This window comes from Zosterops lateralis (assembly GCF_965231275.1).
Source record: "Zosterops lateralis genome assembly, contig: HAP1_HAP1_SCAFFOLD_75, whole genome shotgun sequence".
NCBI lineage: Eukaryota > Metazoa > Chordata > Aves > Passeriformes > Zosteropidae > Zosterops > Zosterops lateralis.
Window position 1 is genome coordinate 180,396 of NW_028154597.1, and position 22,049 is coordinate 202,444.

At 41.8% G+C, this 22,049-nt stretch overlaps 2 protein-coding genes across 2 annotated transcripts in view; one reads left to right on the plus strand and one right to left on the minus strand.

The window, feature by feature from the left end:
• The window catches only part of LOC310923503 (F-box only protein 15-like), a gene marked incomplete at its 3' end in the record, with an annotated part of 33,195 nt that extends 30,217 nt beyond the window's left edge, over positions 1-2,978 (plus strand). Inside the window, exon 10 of the mRNA XM_083885481.1 lies at positions 2,709-2,978. Within this exon, the coding sequence (XP_083741607.1) occupies positions 2,709-2,978 (270 nt within the window). The remainder of the gene's footprint in view (positions 1-2,708) is intronic.
• An 8,257-nt stretch (positions 2,979-11,235) lies between these two features.
• On the minus strand, positions 11,236-17,040 carry LOC310923501 (beta-sarcoglycan-like). The gene is made up of 6 exons (XM_083885479.1): positions 16,984-17,040; positions 15,548-15,757; positions 14,576-14,761; positions 14,283-14,474; positions 13,639-13,770; positions 11,236-12,799 (listed from the first exon to the last, which is right to left on the minus strand). Exons 1-6 carry the CDS (start codon positions 17,005-17,007, stop codon positions 12,596-12,598), a joined length of 948 nt encoding a protein of 315 aa, XP_083741605.1. The 5' UTR covers positions 17,008-17,040; the 3' UTR covers positions 11,236-12,595.
• Between the last annotated feature and the right edge of the window lie 5,009 nt (positions 17,041-22,049).

The window sequence follows — 22,049 nt, forward strand, 5'->3', positions numbered from 1 at the left end:
GCATCCGCCCATACAGGGGAGAAAGCAGGGGATGTTGTTAAACACCTCCTCCAAGCCTTCTCTTTCCTAGGCATCCCTAAGGTCATCAAATCGGACAACGGGCCAAGCTATATTTCCAAGGAGTTCCGCAGCTTCCTCCAGCAATGGGGAGTAGAACACAAAACCGGCATCCCCTATTCCCCGACAGGCCAAGCAATTGTGGAGAGGACACACCAAAACATCAAAAGAGTCCTCAATCAACAGGGACAAATTCTAAAATTGGAGTCACCCCAAATTCGATTAGCCAGGGCCTTGCACACAATTAATTTTCTAAATTGTTCATTTGAATTGATGAATCCCCCAATAATTAGGCACTTTGGAGGGAACCCAAATTTGAAATTAGAATCCAAGCCGCCAGTTCTTGTCAAGGACCCGGAGACCATGAGAATGGAAGGTCCACACGATTTAATCACTTGGGGACGCGGATACGCCTGCGTATCGACACCCACCGAACTTAAATGGGTGCCGGCCAAGTGGGTGAGACCTTATGTTCCCAGGGCCTCCAAAGAGTCAGATAATCAGGTGAAAAATGTCACTTGGCGAAGAAAAAGGAAGCCCGTTGGTCCGGAGGAAGAGAGGTCCGCTCCTTCCTTCCCCATTCCTCACTGGCTTTTTGTTGATTAATTTATTTTGTTATATTTTAAGTTACTCCTAAGTTTTTGTTACTTATAATTGGAATTGCATTTGGCATCATCCGACGAGTCACCCAAAAGACCATCACTGCAGCCACCTCGTCACTCAGCGTGAACAACGTCTGGGCCAGTGTTCCTCCCATCGAGAAGATCGAGATGCAGCAGCTCCCGTCATGGGAAGATGAGGAATACCCTGACCCAGAGGACTTCTTCACCGGAGACTGATGACGAGAGGTGGCTCACGGAACAGAACATCTATCCCCCAAGCAGACACTACCAAAAGCCATCACAAAAAAATAAAAAAGGGGAAGATGTGGTGGTGCTTAAATTCAATTCCAATTGGGTTTTCACTGCTCCGGTTTGGTTTTATAATTTGTGTTTTATAATTTTGTATTTATTACTATTGTTTAAGATGGCCTCTCCTTCCCTCTCCTTCTCTCCTTCCCTCAGACTTTCCTTCCCCCCCCCCCCTCAAACCTTCCCGCCAAAATCTTGTTTGTCCTGGTAACCCCATCCCATAATGGTTGTTTGCCACTTTTCGGTTACCTGTCAATCTTTAAGTTATATAACTTCCCCACCCCCTCATCATGTATTCCTCCTCCCCAAGTTACTTCTTATTGGTTCAAAAGTTCTGCATCCCTCATTATATGTTGGCAAAGAGTTTTAATTGGTCCCACGCAATCCCACCCCTGAACCCACCTAATAAAAAGCCGTGCCATCTTGAGGCCAGCGTCTCTCTCCGGAGCGCTGCCTTGGGGCTACGCATCCCTTGGTTGCACCCCCTGAGAGTCCCGCCTTTCTATTCTGCGCACCATCCGCACCTTGGTCGAGTTTGCCCACGCCTCTGGCAAAGTGAGCCCCTGGATGTAGTGGCGGCAGGGCTGGCCGGAACTGCACCCATTGGAAAAAGCCGAACCACTGCACATCCCACTTTACATTTTGTAATTGGCCTTATATATGCAAGTTGTCAGACCAGAAAATTGTAATTCTTTCTGGTTTCCAGTGATTCTGTAGCTCATATAAGTTTATGATACCATCATTATCAGGTTTGGTTTGAATTTTGTATTTTCAGCATAGTCTGCATTAAAAGGCTTAGGGAAACTGTGTGTATCATACTGCCTCATGTTTGTGCCATCTGCCCTTATGTTGTTTGATTGAAGTAAAGTAATAGTGAAAGCAATGTTAGAGCAACAGAAACACAACTATGTAGTACAGAGAAATAAAGCATTCCAAATGAATTTTTTTGGCATGGAATATGTTGGTTTTGGTTTATTTCTGCTTTTGGACCACAGATACAACATAATTAAGATAATTTGATTCATTTAGTGATTCAGAACTCAAGAGAATAAGGAACAGCTGATACTAACCATGACAGACAACTCCTGTGCTTCTAAGGGATATGGGAAACTATCAGTTTGCAAAGACAAAAGAATTGGCATTAACATTTTTAAATTATCTAGTTGTGTAATCTTGTAAAGAAATATTTTCAAGAATTTGTAAGAGGAGGAATTACATCAGGATTATTACTATTACCTTTTTGGGAACTGAAGCTGTGAGCCTTTCAAAAAGTACTGTATACAGCTGGCTTGGAAGGGTAATTTTGTGTGCTCTGCCTTGAGTGGTCCCTGAGTATCTTTGCAAACATTGCTACATTCACACAAGTTTAGCAACTGACATTAAGCTTAGGTTGCTTACTCATATTGAAGGGACTATAATCATTTGAATGGTAAAGTAACTAATAATTGAGAAAAACAGATGTTAAGGGCTGAAAAATGTTCAAGAAATAATGTCTGATTTGGTTTGGCAGTGGTACCTTCTGTACTGCAGGGTTTCATGTCTGTGGGTTGCAATTTTGATTTCTGTAGAAAACCTCTAAGTAAGTATTTCTTGCAATAGGTCAGTGAACCATTATCAATTTTATTTTGAGGTTTTAACCTTTGTACAAAACCCTCTGAACCCTTTATATTTCTTCTAACATCAGGGACAGATCTACTTACTGGGCCATGGGGAAATAATCTCTTCTGCTTGTGTTTGTAGGACTGCTTTGTGATGGATCTGACTCTCTTGGATGAAACTGGAAAGCCCTTCTGGTGTTTTAGTGCTCCAGTCCACATGGGATTGTCTACCAAGTCATCTGGCCTTTATGACTACATGGGTCATATTTATACTGCAGACTATGCAGATTCAGAGGGTAAAGTCTGTGTTGAGTTTGTGTGGTTGGAAGAAACCAAGGAATATATTGTGGTCAGTTTGGTGCTTTATGTAAGCACCAAAAAGGTAAATAGCTGGTATGGAACAAATTACTGACTTAATTAGGTCACTAATTTCCTTGCTTTAAAAACCAAACAAACAACCCTCCCACAATAAAAAAAAACACAAACTGATATTTAAGATTGACACCAACGAGCAAGACTGCAAATTTTCCAGTAATAAGCGCAATTGCCTAAATTTTTTTAATAGGCAACTGAGGGATCAAAGAGACATATTGATTTATGTGAGAGGCTTTCTTCTCTGTTGAACATTAGTCTGTTTCTCGCTGGCTATATTTAAATTATTTTTAGGAAGATTTTTCTTTATAGACACATGTTACTGTCATTAAGGAATTGCTTCTTTTGAGAGCCATACGGTGGAGATGCCTTACCTTACATAAGCTGCACTGGTTTTGAGAACGTTGGCTTTTAATGCTTAGTAATAAAACAGCATGTGTGCTGTTTGCTCCAGGTTTGTTGGAGTATTACTGGTAAATTACAGGCTTTGTTAAATGCTTTTTCCAGAAAAACGTCACTTAAATATATTTTAGTAAAAGATTGAAAGGGTAGATGGGAAGTCAGGTTTGAAAAATATGTCAGTCAAGGCATTTGTTAAGGAAGTAATGTGTAAAACCTATTTATGACGTTTCTTTAAATTCCTGTTTGTTCTGTTTTCCCATGTTCTAACCTTGTCTGATTTGAGCCTAGATACTTGCCTCACATATTGGCCTCTGAGTAAGTGTCCCAATTATAAGCTAACCTCAGCTGGTGTCTGTTCATACTGCATTTATGTAACATCCAGTTGTTTTGGAAACAATGTATATCTGATAGTTTATCTAACAATATGAATACAATTGAAAATTGAATATATGTGCCTGGTCTTTCCAGTTCCTTGGAGTAAGTTTAGGATCAAATTTTCCACTTCCTGTATTTAAAAAACAAAAACAAAAAAAACCCAAAAAAACCCAAAAACAAAAAAAAACAAAAACAAAAACAAAAAAAAAAAAAAAAAAAAAAAAAAAAAAAAAAAAATTACACGATACTGAGAGTCCAATGTCATTACCTGTCAGGGACAATTACATAGCTGACTGCTCTGACTTTATTATGGTAATGATTTCCTTAAAAATAAATACTCTTTATTTGTTTCCATACGTTAATTGGTTTGTACAATGTTTATATGTAAGCATGTCTTCCATGCTACAGAGGTAGATAGATGTTACAGCCACACAGTTGTATGTTAATTTGACTTTCAAAGGCAATAAGCTGAGGCTGTTACCGTTCTAGTTCACCTTGTTAACTTTACCCAAAGAGACAGTGGAAATGTTTCTACCTTTGGTCGTTAGCCAGAACAAGAATGATCAGCTGCATTTTGTCGTCTTTCTTACTGGATGCTGATGGGAACAGGGATCCCTTGAAGTGATATAAAGGTTTTAACATGTGGGCTGGGTGTGATGAATGCCAGAACGACGGACACTGAAAGTGATCTGCACAGACAAGCAGCCAGTCTGGATATTTGGTTTTGCCCAAATTTAACGTTTGAGATACCAGTTTTAGCAAGGAAATGGTAGCTCAGTCCTAAAGTTTTCTTAGGCATTGGCCTTCCTGCTAAGCTTGTAAACAAAAATGTAGAATTATTCTGGCTATATTGTTCCTTTGAAATGTGCAAGTATGTTCTCTTCCCTGCTGTGAAGCTATCAAAGTCAATGGGCACCCAGCAGCCATCAAATGGTGAGAGGTCTGTCACTGTTCATTCCAGCTGAATTTTTATTGTATTGCCAATGTTTCTGGGTTTAGAGGTTTTTTAATAAAAGTAAAATACTTCCTTTAATAAGCAATTTCAATTTATAAAGTATTTGAGTATTTTATACAATTGAATGTTTTATAGAAAATTCTGGCATCACTATTGGAAGTGAAAAAAGAGAATGTGCTGTCCCTACCCCTGACAGGCTAATCTAGTAGCCTGAAAGCTTACTAACTGAATTGATTGGGATGAGAATAAGTCTTTAGCAGCTCTGTCAACCTAAAAGGTGATACAAGGCAGAGCAGTTTCCTCAGGTTATTGCTGGGCTGGCTTATTTCTGCTGTTCAACAACGTGTATTCAGCAAAACCCAGGCAAACTGTTCCAAGATCTTAAAAAATGGACCCAACTGTTGCAGAGCTATTCTCCTGTATCTTCACTGACTATAATTATATGAAGGATGAAGGATGTGTCCTGAAACAGGCCTCAGATGGACCTAAACTTGATACCATATTTATGCCACTTCTTTGATTTCAGTTGGTTTTAACTTGCACAAATTCAGTAGGTACCACCTGTATGATCAAACCTAGTAAGTTACATATGCCTTAACTGAAGCTTCCATTTCTTCAATTTGCATCTTCTTTTCATTATATATGTAAGGATATACACTCCACAACCTCCACAAAGGATAAGAACCTCCACAGAGGAAAGGGTTTACATTAGGTCAACTGCAGTGGTCCGTTTCATGAAAGAAAGCATCTCTTCCAAAAACTGTTGGAGTCCAGGGCATCCCTCTGGGCGCCCTGGGAAGTCACAGACCTCGGTAGAGAGGCCTGGGACCCAAAAAAGAGGGTCTGGGGTCTGTGCAGGGGGATTTGCCTGGCACAGAGCCCAGGAAGACACAGGCTTTGATTTTGGTCCATGAGAAAAACATCCAACAGAGAGAAGAATTGCAAGTCACAAAGGTGTTACTGAGAGTAGTGTAGTTATCACTGTGCAGAAGATTTTGTAGTTTTGGGTTTTTAGAATGTAGATGCAAAGGGACAAGATGGTGGTTTTAGGGCGGTGCCCTGGGTTCTTCTTCTTCTCCCTTGGCATCCATCTTCTGCAGTGACATGGGCACAAAATAGTTTCAGTGGATTGGATCAAAGTAGAAATGACCCTGTTAGTATAGGTGATAGACATTGGCATAAAATTGTAAACAATGGGTACGTAGTTATCTGTATAAGAGGTAGCGACCTCTCATCACGGGGGGAGTCGCCTTGTGTCCGAGCTGCTGAGAACACCATGGCCGGACACAGGGGAAGGGGAGTCACCTCGTGTCCAGGCTGCTGTGAACATCTTGGCCGGACACAGAGAATTGTAAGATAAGAACTAATAAACAACGCGAGAAACCAGAAAAGCAAGACCTTGAGACTCCTCATCATTCTCGCGCCGAACACCGAGCACCGAGCTCAGCACAGAACACAGAGACACAGAGTCAGACAACAGACCCTAAATCCTTCAGAGGTCCAGAGGGAAAATCACTCCCTTCGTGCCCACACGAACCACCAGCCAGCCTTGGAATCTCGGGTGAGGAAACAACCGGATTAAACCCCGAGAATTGGCGTCCCTGGGTGGGCACACGAGTGGGCACATGGATGGGCACGAACGGGCACGAATGGACACCGGTGTGGGCAGAATCGGTGCTTTCCAGTGGACACAGCAAAACCTCTGAAGCAAAGAAGACAAGCTAAGAAGACAGGGGAAGAAATCTCTAACCAGAGATGTCAGCGGATTGCAAATTCACCTCGGACCGACGAGTTCCAAGGGCCCAGGACTCGTCTCCTGAAATCTGCAGGTCGGTGATCAGGAAACCTCCGAACTGAATTTGAGAACACCTGCACTGCATTCTTCAATTTTGGTAAGAACAGTTAAATTTAGAACACGGGAGGAGACCCTCTCCCGGGAAAAATAAGGGAAAAACCTTCTCCGTGCAGCAGCAGTGTAGCGGGGAGGGAGGAAGAAACACTTTACCAGCTGGCCTGCAGCCAGCACCGGGTTTGTCTGTGGCCAGCAGCGAGCAGCGGGTTCTTTTGCTGGCCGGCAGCCAGGCAGGTCCTGTCGTCTGTTATCAGCAGACGGGTCTCACACACCTCTTACAGGAGGTGGGGAAGGGGAGAGCCATCAGCCTCCTCTGGGTTTTAATAGGAAAGGAGAGATACCAGCACCCTCAGGATTACCGCAGGGAGGTAAAAAAACCCTCGAGACAGGAGAGTCAGCAGGTCTCCTTGAGTTTAGCACAGAAAAGTCATCAACTTTCCCTGGGTTCGCCACAGTCCTCAGGAATTCAGTCCCAGAAATTCGTCTCGGGAAAGTCAAAACTTCTAATCCATCCCGAGATAAGGACATGCTTGTTTTCGAGGCGTGTTCCGTGAGCACGGGACACTTGCCGCAGCAGTGGGGGAGGGAGAGGTGAGACAAAGTGCATCCAGGAGTCTTTGCAGCCCCCCTCAGACACAGCGCGTTCAGACACAGCCTGAAAGTTTTCCACTGCCCTTTCCCCTTCAGCGCAGGGACAGACAGAGAGAGGGGGGAAGGGGGAGTGGAGGAGACACCAGGAAAACAGGGAAAACAAGCCCAGATCGCGTCAGTGGTGAGAGATAACACTGCGGCGTGTGCGCGCGAAAGCGATCGCGACTGGGGGCGGCCGGGGAGTGCCCCGTGTCGGGACAGCGCGGGCTGCGGGGGCGGCGCGGGCGGAGCAGGGCCTGTGTCGCGGAGCGCGAGTGAGGAGCCGGAACAGGCAGAGAAAGTACAGAGTTGGAAACTACAAACCCCAGAAAGCCTTGCGGTTGGTGCATGCGCAGTGACAGAGCCAAGATGGACGGCGCAAGTGCAAAGCTAGAAACTACAAATCCCAGAAGGCCTTGCGGCAGGCAGAGAGCGAGTGGGATGCAGCTGGAGCAGTGGGATCGCTCCAGGCGGGACAAACCCCGACAGAGAGCGAGACGCGGGCAGCGCCGGGGCGGCACAGGCAGTGCCGAGGCAGGTGGTGCCAGCGCAGGCAGGACCGGGGCAGGCAAAGGCAGAGCAAGCAGGGAGGAGGCGTGGCCAGGGCGGAGAGTTTCTCCAAGGCGCCACCCCCTCAGAGCGAGTGCTGCAGAGCCTGACCCCGCCCACAAGCGGCACTTTGACATTGTCAGTCCAGTTCCCTCAAGTTTTCCTTTCAGCAAAAGGTAGCCAAGTTTCCCTTGAATCCACTGCACACACCCTTTCTTCATTTATCCTTCGGCTACATGCTGGGTTTACCCTTTTCTTAGAGTTTTAAAGTCTCCACTCCTCATCCAGGAGAGGGAGGGATGCCGGGGAAGGCAGTAACCCTCGGGGTTAGGAGGGGCTGCATTCAGGCAAAATAAGAATTCAATTAAAGTTACAGGTTTTGTGAATTCAGAAGCAGAGATCTGGAAATCATTGGATGTTTGCAAAGCAGCTGCATGATCAGGAGCAAAAGACTTATTGTCATGACATGGAAAAGGATTTTTGATTATAGTGTTGATGTATTTGGATCCAAGTTGATTTGTGTTTTAGTATTGTATTGACATTAGAAGGGATTTCTATGTGGTTTTAAGATTTGTTAAGTAAGTAAAGTTGAATTTAAGATAAGGATTGATAAAGTTTAAGTGATAGATTTATATTTTATAAATTTAAAGTTTTATTGTATGTAAATTTTAAATGTATTTTATATTAAGCTAAATAAGTTTTAAGATAAATAAGTTAAGAGAATAAGTTTTAAGATAAGTTAAGTTTTAAGTTAAGTAAGTGAAAGTTAAGATAATAAATAAGTTAAAATAATAAGGTAATAAGTAAGATAAGTTGGTAAAATAAGATAAGTTTAAGATAATAAGTTTTAAGTAATAAGTATTGTTAATTGTATCATGATACATTTCAAAATTCTCCTTTATGTTCTTTAGTTGCTTAAGCATTTCATAATTGTTGTTGTTAAGAGCTTTGTTCCAAAAATGTATTAAAGGATATCACTCTAGATAAGGCCAGGGTTTTGGCCACACTTTGGCTTTAACTAGAGGAGAGATGTGTTCATCAACAAGCACAGATGTTGCATGTGAAACTTTTCCTGATGGATTTCAGGTTTTAACAAGAGTTGTGCATTTTCCATCAAAGTACAGTTTTAACTAACCTATGGCAAAGAAGTAGCTTTTGTTTCTGCAGATACAGAACACAAGTGAATTTCTGCAAAGAGTGTGGAAATCATGTCAAGCGCAGAAGCTCTGACGGCTTCAAGAGTGGAGGAGAGAGCATGCAGATGTGAACCAGTGTCAAGACTGCAGACATCTTTCATTCTGCGTGCAAGGACTTATATCTTGCGTTTTCTTTTCCTTCTGTATTGCATGAATTTGTCAGATGGTTCAGAATCAATTCACGAGAGCACAGAGCGGTTGGGAAATGGAGTGAACAAACTCAGAGAAGAAACCAGATCACGGATGAATGGCATGTTTGATTTCTTCAACCTTTCACGGTTGTGGAAGAAAATTTTGAAAAAAATTGTATGTATTTTATTGAGACTTGTAATTCTTCTCATGATCAAGTCGTGTTTGCTTTAATGCATATGGCAAAGCAGCCAAAGAGGTGTTTTTTGGTGAAAACAAAGGGGGGAGATGTTGGAGTCCAGGGCATCCCTCTGGGCGCCCTGGGAAGTCACAGACCTCGGTAGAGAGGCCTGGGACCCAAAAAAGAGGGTCTGGGGTCTGTGCAGGGGGATTTGCCTGGCACAGAGCCCAGGAAGACACAGGCTTTGATTTTGGTCCATGAGAAAAACATCCAACAGAGAGAAGAATTGCAGGTCACAAAGGTGTTACTGAGAGTAGTGTAGTTATCACTGTGCAGAAGATTTTGTAGTTATGGATTTTTAGAATGTAGATGCAAAGGGACAAGATGGTGATTTTAGGGCGGTGCCCTGGGTTCTTCTTCTTCTCCCTTGGCATCCATCTTCTGCAGTGACGTGGGCACAAAATAGTTTCAGTGGATTGGATCAAAGTAGAAATGACCGTGTTAGTATAGGTGATAGGCATTGGCACAGAATTGTAAACAATGGGTACGTAGTTATCTGTATAAGAGGTAGCGACCTCCCATCACAGGGGGGAGTCGCCTTGTGTCCGAGCTGCTGTGAACACCATGGCCGGACACAGAGAATTGTAAGATAAGAACTAATCAACAACGCGAGAAACCAGAAAACCAAGACCTTGAGACTCCTCATCATTCTCGCGCCGAACACCGAGCACCGAGCTCAGCACAGAACACAGAGACACAGAGTCAGACAGCAGACCCTAAATCCTTCAGAGGTCAAGAGGGAAAATCACTCCCTTCGTGCCCACACGAACCACCAGCCAGCCTTGGAATCTCGGGTGAGGAAACAACCGGATTGAAACCCCGAGAGATGGTGAGAACTCTTCACATGCAAGTTGTTTCAGCGTACCCAGTATAGCATTTTACACAGGCATGTAGAATGCACTTTATACACAAAAAATCTTAAGTGCATCTGTGGGACTGAAATAAACAGTGTTCTACTCTATGCTTTTAATACATACAGAAAAATGTACCTTAGGCAGTTAGAAGATAAATAAATGCTCAACAGAAGGCATGTGTGGTGCCAACGTTTATCAAACTGCATAATATAAATGTAAAATATATTAACAATACATAGTGGCTAGCAAATTTGATAATTTATTTAATTTGGTATTTTTATGACTGGTTTTGCTACATTTTGACAAAAAAAATCCACACTTGAAAAAAAATTCTGCAGATCATGATTTAAGAGTACCTTTGTGACAAAATCTTTCAGCTGTACATTGCACACAGTATTTTAAAAAGAACTCTTGATAATTATGGGAATCCAATACTAGCATATAGACATGTCAGTATTAATCAGAGAAGAGCTTTAATACGTGTGTAATCTAGTTGACCAAGGCATTTTCAAGATGTATGTCAGCTTTGAGGATACTGCTGTTTATATTTTGTGTTTCCATTTGTATACAGAAAGTGACAAGCTGCCATTAGCATGAGTGACAATTTGAAAAATGTTAGTTTATTTCCTCCTTTTAACTGTAACAGAAATTGAGTTACCGCTTAGCAGCAAAGATGGGTGTAAAGCAGCAAAATGTGTGTTAAAGTGTTTAGTAACTATTATCTCTGATAAAAGTCTGAGGTCCATAAAGACAGTATGCAAAATGTTAGTACTTCCCCGTAATCTTTAGTGTGAGAACTCAGTGGTTTTTGCTACATTATATTCTGCTTATTCTGATTTTGTCAGAACGGCTCCACTGCTGACCAGCCCCAAACCCCCAACAACTACTGAGCATCAAAATCTGCCTTTGAGCAGTGAGAGAAATACAACTCCTCTGACCTCCCCCATGTGCTGTAATGCCTGACTTATGAATATCCCTCCAGCAGCCACTTCCACCCATACACGTTCTGCATGAGCGTTTACTGCCTTCCATGAAGTTCAGAAATTGGGGCCTTAGAGTTGAATTTCTTGTTACAGCAGGAGCTGATTTGTATTTTATGGAATCCTACGTACTTTAAGCACTGTAAAACAAGGGTAGATGGTTTACCTTCATGTAACAAATAATCAGTTCTGAAGTTAATGTGCAAAACTCATGCAACTTGAAGGTAATGAAGGGTGTGCTTATCAAAAATCTTGTCAAAAAGCTGTTACAAACAGTTTTTTGAGACCTCCAATATTAAGATTACTTGACGCTACTGCTAAACCAAGCTATTTTAAACTGAAGAAATACATGGGGTGGGGAAAGAAAGAATCTTATAAATAGCTGGTTTATTTTTAGCTCAAAACACATCACTGCTGCAAATGCCACTGGAAGGCTGCAGCAGGCCCCAGTTCACCATAGTTTCACTGTTGACAAATTCTGATACACATAGTCTGATGTCCTCCCATCACGTTTAGAATTACAAAACTGCAGTTTAACTTCAGAATTTAATTCCGATGTTTCAGTAATGCATCAGTACTGAAAATTATGGGGAAGGAGAGAACTGACCTCAGACACTGCTGCAACAGTTAAGCTTAGATTATTACCTATCGAGTAATGGACTCAGACACTGTTCACATTAGAGCACCTCGGAAAACACTATTTTTGGGTAGTAAGCAAGTTGTAAGTACATCTTTAAAAACGTACTTCTAATATAAACACATTTTGTAAGTATTTCACATAAATTAAACAACTGCAGAATGCATTAACTGCACAGACAGAATGGAAGTTCAAGCAACACTTCAATAACTGCAAGACTACTTCAAAATTCAAGTTACATTTCCATACTCAGTATTACTTTGCAAATATTATTTATGATAGCACAGTTTTTTTAATAACATGAGAATACATGGCAGAAATCATGTGATATTTTTAAGTGAATCTGGCATTACCCCTCAGTACACATCTGGTAAACCACCTAAGTTTGGGGTAAATCAATGTATCAACAAGAAAGCAGAGAAAAGTCTGCCACTTCAGCCATCCTAGGAGAATCTATTTTCAACAAAAAGTTGACATTCGTGTTGAAGTACTTCAGACTGTGGTTATATTCTCAGCAGTCTTCAAGGTCTTGAGACAGGACAAAAACCTCCTCAAGAGACTACTGTAGGCAGTAGAGGTGTTGCCAAGATCATGTTCTTTTACATATATTCTACTGATCCCAATTCGAGAAGGTACTTCAGTATGCACGTACACTGAAAGCTTATAGATTCAGTGCCAGTACTGCAGCTAACAGGATGATGACCTAATACTGCTGACTGTAACAGCCTTTCCTTAAAAATACAGTGTAAGAAATGTTAGCATAAACTGCTGCAAAAAAAGAAACCCTTGAAGGCATGCAATTACTTCATACAAATATGTGTAAACACGGAGGAGACCTGTCCCTGCAGCAGTTTCTTTCAGTGCGTGGCTCCACAGGGGTTGACAGAGGTCTGGCAGCCCATGTTGTGCCCTGTCACCTGAACCTTGAACAGCGTCCCGTCCGCACACATGCACAGCTTGAAGCGCAGCCAGTTGCCGTTATTGAACTGTTCCCCGTGAGAAGAACTTGGCAGTTGTGACGGGCTGACCATCACAGTTCCGTTCAGGATGATGCTGTTTTCCTAGTAAGGAGACAGGAAAAAAAAAAAAAGAAGTTGTAGAATTACAACTTCTAATGTAAATAAGGCATATTGTTTTTGAGAAGGACAAGCTGGTTTAATGGATAAATAACACGTCTAGGATGGCTGTAGAATCAACAGTAAAAAAAAGGTATGTATGCAAATGTATAATTTTTTAATAACAATTACAGCAATGCCTGTGGATTTCTTGACTATATACAGCAATGTACTTTGCTATTTCAGTGGTGTATTGATATTGAGAAAGACAGCAGTAGGGTGACTTTCCACTTTACATTCTTATTAGCAAATGCAGTAAATATAAAATATGGACATGAAACAGGAAAGAGTGTTTGAATTCATGCATGAAATTCATTCACATTTGAAAGTGCATATACCTTTATTTTTATCCTTTTTTTCCATCGTTCTATATATACTACCATCTTAATCTCCAAAAATCTTAAAGAAATGCCAGTGAATCTTAGAGCAGCAGCACAGAATGCTCCAAACTATATGCTCTGCTCTTCTGGCAAACATTGCCATCCCTGGTTAAGCTTTCAGAGGAGATTAACTTCCTTTGGTATTCATGCCAGTACAGAGGCCAATATATTAGCTTTAACTGCGTTGTAGGTTTTTGGTGTCTTAATAGCGGTAAATCAATATTACCTGGAACTATTCAACCACTACTTAACTGCAAAGTAATAAACCATCTATTTAAATCCAAATGACTTCTGTGCATGAGTAATTTTATAAAATTTGAAATGACATAAAGCTACATCAGTTTACTATCAGCCTAGATTTGAAACTAAGCTGTTAGAAGAATTGCTTTAATTTGAAATACTTACTGCTTTAAGTTCCATGTTTCCACCCATTCGAAACTCAATTGTCTTGCCTGTGATGAAAACACCTTCATTTCCCCGGACAATGGCACGACCATCAACCTTTATGTTTAGATCGCTGGTTGCATTGCTGGTAATCTAAGAACATAACCAAAAAAGCTGTATTACACCTTAATGAAAATGTGCTACTTGCATTTGTCTGAGTAACTTTAATTACCGTAAGAGTAGTGCTGTGCAATGTAATAAAAACCTTGAATGTACTTTTTGCCCTTCTGCCATTAGCTTCTGCATATTTGTTATTTCCCACGTTCAGTTTCAAAACAAGATCAGTGAATTTTGGAAGGTATGTGAAATTAATTTTTCTTGTATAAAAAAAACCAAATTTATATGACAGTTTTATGAGATACACAGCTAACACTTGTACCAAATACAGGCTTCCTGTTAAGACAGATGATGTAAATTTACCCCTCATTTTCACTTAACCTGTTCCTCCTGTGTATTCATAGTTGTGAGTGGTTTTTCTGCAACACGATTGCTCAGTGTTTCCAAAGGCACACTCAACCCTCTATAAAACCACTAACCCAACTCTACTTTTACACAAACAAACAATGGGCTGTATTCTTATTACTTACAAAAGATAAGAGACATACCCTCTCTGTAGAGGCCTTTTGTACATTCAATATTTTAACTCCATTTGGCAGATGAAATTCATGGGTTTCATAGTCGGTGCTGAACAAAGTATTTTGTGTTCGTGGGTCAACAAATTCCATGCCAATATCGCTGGTAATAGAAGTTTTGTCTTTTTCCACGCTAAGCTTGGTTGTTCCTTGCTGAAATACAATCTTCAGAAACAAAGTCATGAACTTAATGATGTTTCAAATTAGCAATGTGAGTGTAATTCTCTAGTGTTGCTCACAAACTTTCAATTCATGTTATAACTTACAGGCTGATTATTCCCAGTGATCACCAAGTCTTCATTCCGTCTCCCTCCTACAGTGCTTTTATATAAGGGATGTATAACACCCATGTCAGACACTTGCTTAAACCGCAGTAAGCCACTCTCATGGAATTCCATACTGTCACAACCATTGGGACCAATTCTTACCACTGCCCAGATAACCAGGGTAATCTGAAAGAGAAACACATTTTCAATCATCATGTTGATTGTTCGGATCTTCCTACCACAATTATTGTATTAATTAGATGTTTTATTTGAACAATTATTAATGTCAATGTTTAAGTGAGGTTTAAGTATGAGTTTACTGTAGTCTGTTCCTATTGAAAACATCATAACACATTTAATTATGAAAAGCATTTAAAATTATTTTTAGACTTATTAGAAACAGTAGCTAAAATTATTTCTATATATATAAAATGTTAAATTGCATCCACAGTTACATCTTTCTTTTGTTTAAGGGTAACCACTGACTAAACAGATTTCCTGAACAGTTCAGCTTGGTATATACTTAACGTTGAACTGCAAGAATGCATCCTCAGAGATGGATGTGCAATTACAAAAAATAATTTATTATTTCTCATTGACCAAGCAATAAAAATGTGGTTATTAGAACAATGAAGTTTTAAAGTGCAGTACCTAGTTAATTCTAAATGTTCACATACAGCTCTGTAATGTAAAATATAACCATATTTTATATGCCATATATCCTGAATTCATATGTACTAGTAACACTTCTCATGGGGTGACCATGATAACCGAAATAACCGTGCCTGAATTGACACCATTCTTCCATCTAATCTTGCTCAGACTACAAAAGAACTAAAAAGAAAGGAGAAAAGTGGGAATCTCCTTCAGTACATTATAAGTCCTTGGCCATCCTGGAAGTTTTATTTTTTTAGTGAACTGTCAGAATGAAACACGACCTAATGTTACTTACGCTATAGCTATTATACTCACAATCAGATTGATGACGGCCAAAATAAAAAGAACAACAATCACACATATGGCCAAGTTGCCTTTCCTGCCACGTAACCCTGTCTTATGGAGACGGTCTTCATCAATTGGAATGTATCCTGCTTTGAAGTTGCTGTTGTGCTCCTTATTAACGTTCCTGCGTTCCACAGCCTTCTCTCGCATAGACTTCTTCACCGGGCCGTTAGAGCTTTGCTGTAACACAGGGCATGGGTTAGCTTCAAAAGGCACGTAAATTAGCTACAATGACACACACATATGTATGCAAACAATGTAAACTGACTAGTGGAATATACTGGATATTATGTTGAGAATAATTTTTCCGTCTGCCACCCTGCTGTCAGAATACACACTTAGAACCACAGCAACCTCTGCTAACATAATGACTAAATTTAAAATCCAGATACTTTCAGACAATATATGACTTTAATATTTATCATGGCAGATGGGAATTATTAATTATATTGTTACAGTTAAAAACCTAAAACCAGCTACCAAGAAATTCATCAAGTTTTTACCTCTCAGAAATGATACAGGACATAATCCTGCACGTCATCTGCCAGTACACAGGATTTTAGTTCCCTCCGTGCTCATATGTGGTAGACTCTCAGTGACTATTCAAGAAGAGCATGGTGGATACAGTTTTTAAATTAGTTTGACAGTACAGGGTTTGCATTCAACTCCTGTTGCTTGCATGCAGCATCGAGAAAGATACTGTGAGGCTTCACACCTGGCATGGGGAACTTGGCCGGAGTGGCTTTCGTGTAATAATCTGAAGTTATGACATTGTAAGGGATTTCCTCTCAATGTAACAAATTAATAGAGGAAACTCTTGTACATATTTGTAGTGAAAATAAATCTTTAATGTATCTTTGTAGCTGTCCAAAACGGAACGGTTTGTTATTTAGGGATTCACATGTTCAAAGAAGAAGCTTGATCTTTTGGACGGAATTAAGTTTGTTCACTTGAATCCTAAAGCTACACTTAAGTGACTGCACTTGCACGTCTACGCTGAAGTAGCAACACCGTGTTTTCTTCTGCTGCTGAAGAGCTAAGAGATAGTACTGAGAAAGGTGCTTGACATGACAAGTTTATGGAGATGTTCGGGCCCCGTGTGGCCCTGCAGAGCACACACGACCTGCGGGCCCCGGGGCACCCGCCGCCTCCCGCCCCGGCCAGAACCCTGCGCCTCAGTGCAGTGCCGGGCCCGCACCATTGCCGTCTGTGGCACACCCACGCCTCGGGCAGCACGGCGCCGCTGCGGGCCGCCCCGCCCCGCCCCGCCCGGACAGCAGCCTCGGGCCGCCTCTCCCCTCCCCGGCCGAGCGGGTCCCGCCCGCTCACCGCGGGCCTGGTCCCCCCTGACCCCGGCGGGGACGGCGCCGCCGCCCTCCCGTGCCCGTGTCCCGCCGCGTACGGACCTGCTCGGGGCCGGCCGCCGCCATCTTGCCCCGCCGCCGCCGCGCGGGGCCCGCGGGCGCCCCCTGGTGCCGCTCCGCGCGGCGGGTCCCCGCGCCCGCTGCCGTTACCCGGCAGCGTCACCTGGCGGCCGCGGGCCGTACCCGCTCCTCGCTGCCCCTCTCCGTTACCGTGGCACCGCCGCCGCCGGCCGTACATCACCATCGCGGCCGTACGGGCCCGGGGCAGGGGCACCGGGCCGGCTGTACCATCGCTGGTAGACCCGCGCCGCCCGAGGAGCGCTCCCGGAGCGACATCGAGCCAACGCAACACCCCCAAGAGCGAGCTAACATCCTGCCATGGCCAGAGACTTAAAGAGTTTGGTGGGCGCGGGGAGCGCCCGGGAGCTGCAGGAGAAGCTGGAGAACTGGCATCAGGAGTACGAGGTGGGTGCCGGCGCTCCCGGGCCAGGGCGGCCGCCGCCGGGCGTTGCAGTGGCTGGTTTGGGCCCCGTCCCGCGCCCCTCACACACCTCTGAGTGCCAGCCCCGGCTTTTTGCCTCTTTGCCCTGAAAACAAGGGCCGGAGGTTGAAAGTGAGGTTTGAGGCACACTGGCTCTAAACAGGAGAGAGCGTTGGAGTAAAAGAGCAGCAGGTGAAAAGGACCCGGGGCGGGCTTGTGCTCAGGAGAAACCGGCCGTGGGCCAGAAACGGGCAGGAGAACGGGGGGGAAAGAGGTGCTGAGGCGGAGAACGGGCTATCCAGCACCCCAGCCCTTCTGGGAGGGGAAAGAGGCTGCTGCAAGGCCACACGGCCCCGAGGGGTCAGAACGGGACTGAGGGAAGAGTTTCGGCTGCAGAGGGAATGTAGTGGAATCCAGGGAGTGACAGGAAACTGAGGAGGTGAAACAGTGGAAGAAATAGAGAAGGTGTGAAATTAGGGAAAGAGGAGGCGGAGGAACATGAAACTTGTCAGGTGTGACTTTGCTCAGTGGAAAATCGTGACAGAGTTTTCACTCCTGCATCCCCAGGTTTCTGTACCTTCAGGATGTAGATGGGGCTTGTGCTCAGGTCAGGAGCCTGTAACCACCTGCTGTGTGCTGTGCTTGGTGAGGAAAGAGATGCAGCGTTTCCAGGGAAAATCAGCTATTTTCTTTTACTTTATGGTTGGATAGGAGTTACAGTTACATAGCCAGTGTAACTCTCTGCAGGATTCATGACAAAGGACAATTTTAGGGAGTTTGAGAGTAGCTGGTAAAGCTACCACAGAGGAGGAACAGTGCCGTGCATTTCAAAATCTTGCAAATGGATGGTGAGGTAGACCTTAGGAGGGCTGAGCAGCAGTGGGGGCTGACCCCTCCATCATGAGTTGGTTGGGAATAGTCTTTCAGGTCTTGGAAAATGAAGATGAACAGTTTCAGGCTGCTGTTGCAGGAAAAGAGGAGCTGGCAGATGGAAACACTGTGTTATGTTGCTGTAATGAGCTGGAAAAATGCACTTTTGTAGCTGTGTTCTTGTGAAGGTGAGCAGGTTGACAGTGCTCCCCCAAGGCCCGAGGAAAGCATATTGCAGCAATCAAAACACAAGCTGATGGGCACATGGGTGGGATTTTCAGCTCTTTTGGAAGCTTGTAAAAACCATACGGAGTCATTAAAACCTGAAGACCTAGAGAGTGATCTATGTGGAAGGTGATACACAGGTTACAGATAAAGATTAAGGAAGGAAGTAAAAAAGTGTGTATTCTTCTGGCAGGTGTAGTTTAAATTGCAAAATTTTCAAAACTGCATTTGCTGAACGTGATGTAGTTTTGTTGTTTCCTAGGCATAGTTCTGGGTTTTGCTCCTTCAGTAGTATATGTTTCAGTTTGTAACTCTTAAAAATCAGGTGAAATTGCGTGGAGACTTCATGTGACTGCTGACAAAGCAAGATAAGAGCCTTTTCCTTGTATGTGTTATTTCAGCTAATATGGAAAACCAGATTTTGTTTTTTTTCTTTTAATCCGACAATCTGCTAGATTATTATTTTAATAACTGTTGAAAGATTTTAACCCAGATTCATAATTTCTATGATTCTTCTTTTAGAGATACTTGTGGTTGCAGCATCTTTATAAATGAAAAGGAGTATGTTTTCTCAAGTAGTGAATTATCTGAGTGATAGAAGTCCTGATGCATTGTTCATTTGCCTATTAAAAATGTGAACCTTAAAAAATGAGTATTCTAATGCATTCAGTAAGGAAAGGTTGGAAAGATGTAATTACAGGGGGGAAAACGTCGTGATTGTAGCTTTAAGTAAGAAAGCCCACACAGATGTAGTAATGCACATTCATTTACAGTTGAATTCCAGTGGTGAAAATCTGACCCGATGCTGTAAATTATTAGAACTGAACACTGCGATTCAAAAGCAGCTCTTCTCAATTCTCAATGAAATATCTCAAGAAGGTAAATCAGTGCCTTGTCTAATTACGAACATGTTTCACATATGGCATTTTTTCCAACTCTGGCTCTTTCTGTAAGTGTTCTCACCATTTCTTAATGTGTGTGTTTTTTTAGAAGACTGTCCAGCAGTAAAAAGCTGTCTCCTGCCAAAAGTATGCTGTTCTGCTTCAGGAGGTCAGGTGTGTAAGAAACTTATTTTAAGGGAATAGAACTACATGAATTGATACCAGCAGAAGATCTTTAATGACTTTCTGTTAATATTAGCCTCTCTCTCAGATTTTACTTAATGAAATATATCCTTAGTTGCTTCAGGAGGAATTTGCTTTGTATGAGAAGAAGTCTGTGTTATTATACTGCTTTCCTCTCCTAGGTAAAGATTTGATATTTACATTTACATTTACATTTGCAGAGACATCATAAAAATGCCATTTTTAAAATGTTTATGAGATATTTGTGCCATATCTCTTTTAGAAAAAATGACACTGTGGAAATACATGTGTAAACTGAAGGTGTGCATAAACTCTATGCATTAATTTGTGAGCTCCTTTTATTTTCTTTTTTAAAGAAAAAAAACCTCTAAGATTATCTTAACACTATATTATTTCCTGGAGTGTTAAAAAAAGAGAAGTGTTCATGTGTGTTGTAATACCATCGTGCTGCTGCCATGATATTTGGAGTTCGTATGTATTTGGTGTTTACTGAAGGGGTTGTAATACTAACAGTTTGGCAGAAAAGACAGATCTGTTGTGGCTTTCTGCTTTGAAAAAAATAAGAGAGTTGGCTAATTCAGGCTAGGGGAGGATCTTCAAGATCCTGAGATTTGAGAGTGATGTCTCCAGGTTCTTTGGTTTCTCATTTTTACACCTGCTCTGTCAAAACCTTTCACAATTAAAATAAGATGAATAAAAAGTGATATCCTTTAAGAGTCAGAGTCTAGTATAATGCAGTAGAAGGGTTCTGCCAAAACGTCCCCAAAACACAAAATAACAATGTAATTAAATGACAGTACACCAGGCATACCAATTACAGATTTGTCATTGCATGTGACATTCAAAATTTAAAGAAAACCCTGTTGCTCAGTTACTTATTTAATTCCAGTTCTAGTAGGCCATTCTATGGGTTGTAAAAGGCAGCTGCATGTATAGTAAGTAGTGTGCTTTCTGGAATGATAATACTTGTCTCCTGTGTTCTAATAACTTTTTCTGTTGTTTTGTGTACATGAATTCTCAAAAAGTTTATTTGAGTTGGTGATGTAGTCAATCAGAAGTTGACTAACTGGAAAAAACCAACTGTGCAATACATCTGCAAAGTGCTTTGTTCTGATGACTCAGGCAGTAAATCTGCATATGCAGACCTTCCATAATTTCTACCATGAGGTATAAAATAAGTGAATCTATTTCTTTATATAACTGAGTCTTTGTTTGCTGTGCTTGAAAAGTATTTCTTATGTCTCAGAGAGAATGCAATTGTTTTTGTTCTCAGTTTCTTTAGAAATGGTAGTTGATGAAATATTTAGAAATACATCTGCCCATAATGCTATAGTATTTTGCTGAGAGAATCTATAAGGTAGAACATTCAAGCAGTGTGACTTCATTTCCTGGTAGGATCCAGCTGGGGGAGAGCTACAGCTGAAAGATTTGGCCTGCAAACTGAAATGTCGACTGCGAGACCTGGAAGAAAAACTAGCTGAAACTCGTGTAGAGCTCTGCGAGATGGAAAAAGAGTAGGGAAATCAACTGCAGTTCTTTCTGTTTGCTTTTTGTTTTTCAGCAAGCCATGTTTTTCTCTTGACATCTAAATATTGATGGAGATTTATAAAATGTTTCATTCCTGGCCTAAAACCAGAGTTTCAAAATGCATCTAAGCTCTATATCATGTGTATGTATCCAATGAGGGGTACAAATGATACTGTCACACCCACATTCATAAATTGACTTGGTAGGTTTTGCTTCTGGCAGAGGTATTGAAAAACATTCCAGTATTCTACATAAAAAGGATTTGTATAGTCCATGACAATCCCATGTGGAGCTACAGTCTATGAAATGTTGCATGCTGAATAAACCCTAAATAAAAAATCAGTTGAGTAGCTATAGTGTAACATTTATTGAAGGACCTACAACATGTCACAATTAATTATGCAATGTAATTGGTATGTAAATATCCGAGAAGATAAAAGCCACTGTCATAAGATGGAGGCAGAGGGTTGGATTTCCAAATAAGTGACTAGACCCGAACAGCTTTTGCTTAGTTGCATAAAACATATTTTGTGGAGCACTACAATATAAAAATAACTAAATTGCTTCAGATACAAATTCGTGCAGTTATTACCAGTTCCAGGGCCATTTAAGAGGTAGCTCCAAGTGGCAGACACATTATCATGCATCCTATTAGCATGAGAACAATGATTATTCACAAGTCTTGGGTCAGTACATTAAGTGATATAAGTTCACGCCCTTATTAAGTGATTCCAAGAATATCAGTTTGGATTTTCCCTGTGCCTATTTCTAGAACTCATTTTCCCAAATCTAATTTTCTTTCCCAGTTGTCCTTTCTAGTAGAATTCTTTAGTCCTCTTTAGCCCTACTGTTCCTGCTAGAAGTCTTCCCTGAAGGAGCTGACTAAGGATGGAACTGGGCAGTCTTTTCTCTTAGCAGAT

Excerpts from the sequence above, each read along its gene's own strand:
- LOC310923501 (XM_083885479.1), bottom strand. The coding sequence starts at position 17,007 with ATGGCGGCGGCCGGCCCCGAGCAG. Across the intron at positions 15,758-16,983 it reads CGGCGGCCGGCCCCGAGCAG|CAAAGCTCTAACGGCCCGGT; the intron begins GTCCGTACGCGG and ends CCTGTGTTACAG. Across the intron at positions 12,800-13,638 it reads GAAACATGGAACTTAAAGCA|GAAAACAGCATCATCCTGAA; the intron begins GTAAGTATTTCA and ends TCTCCTTACTAG.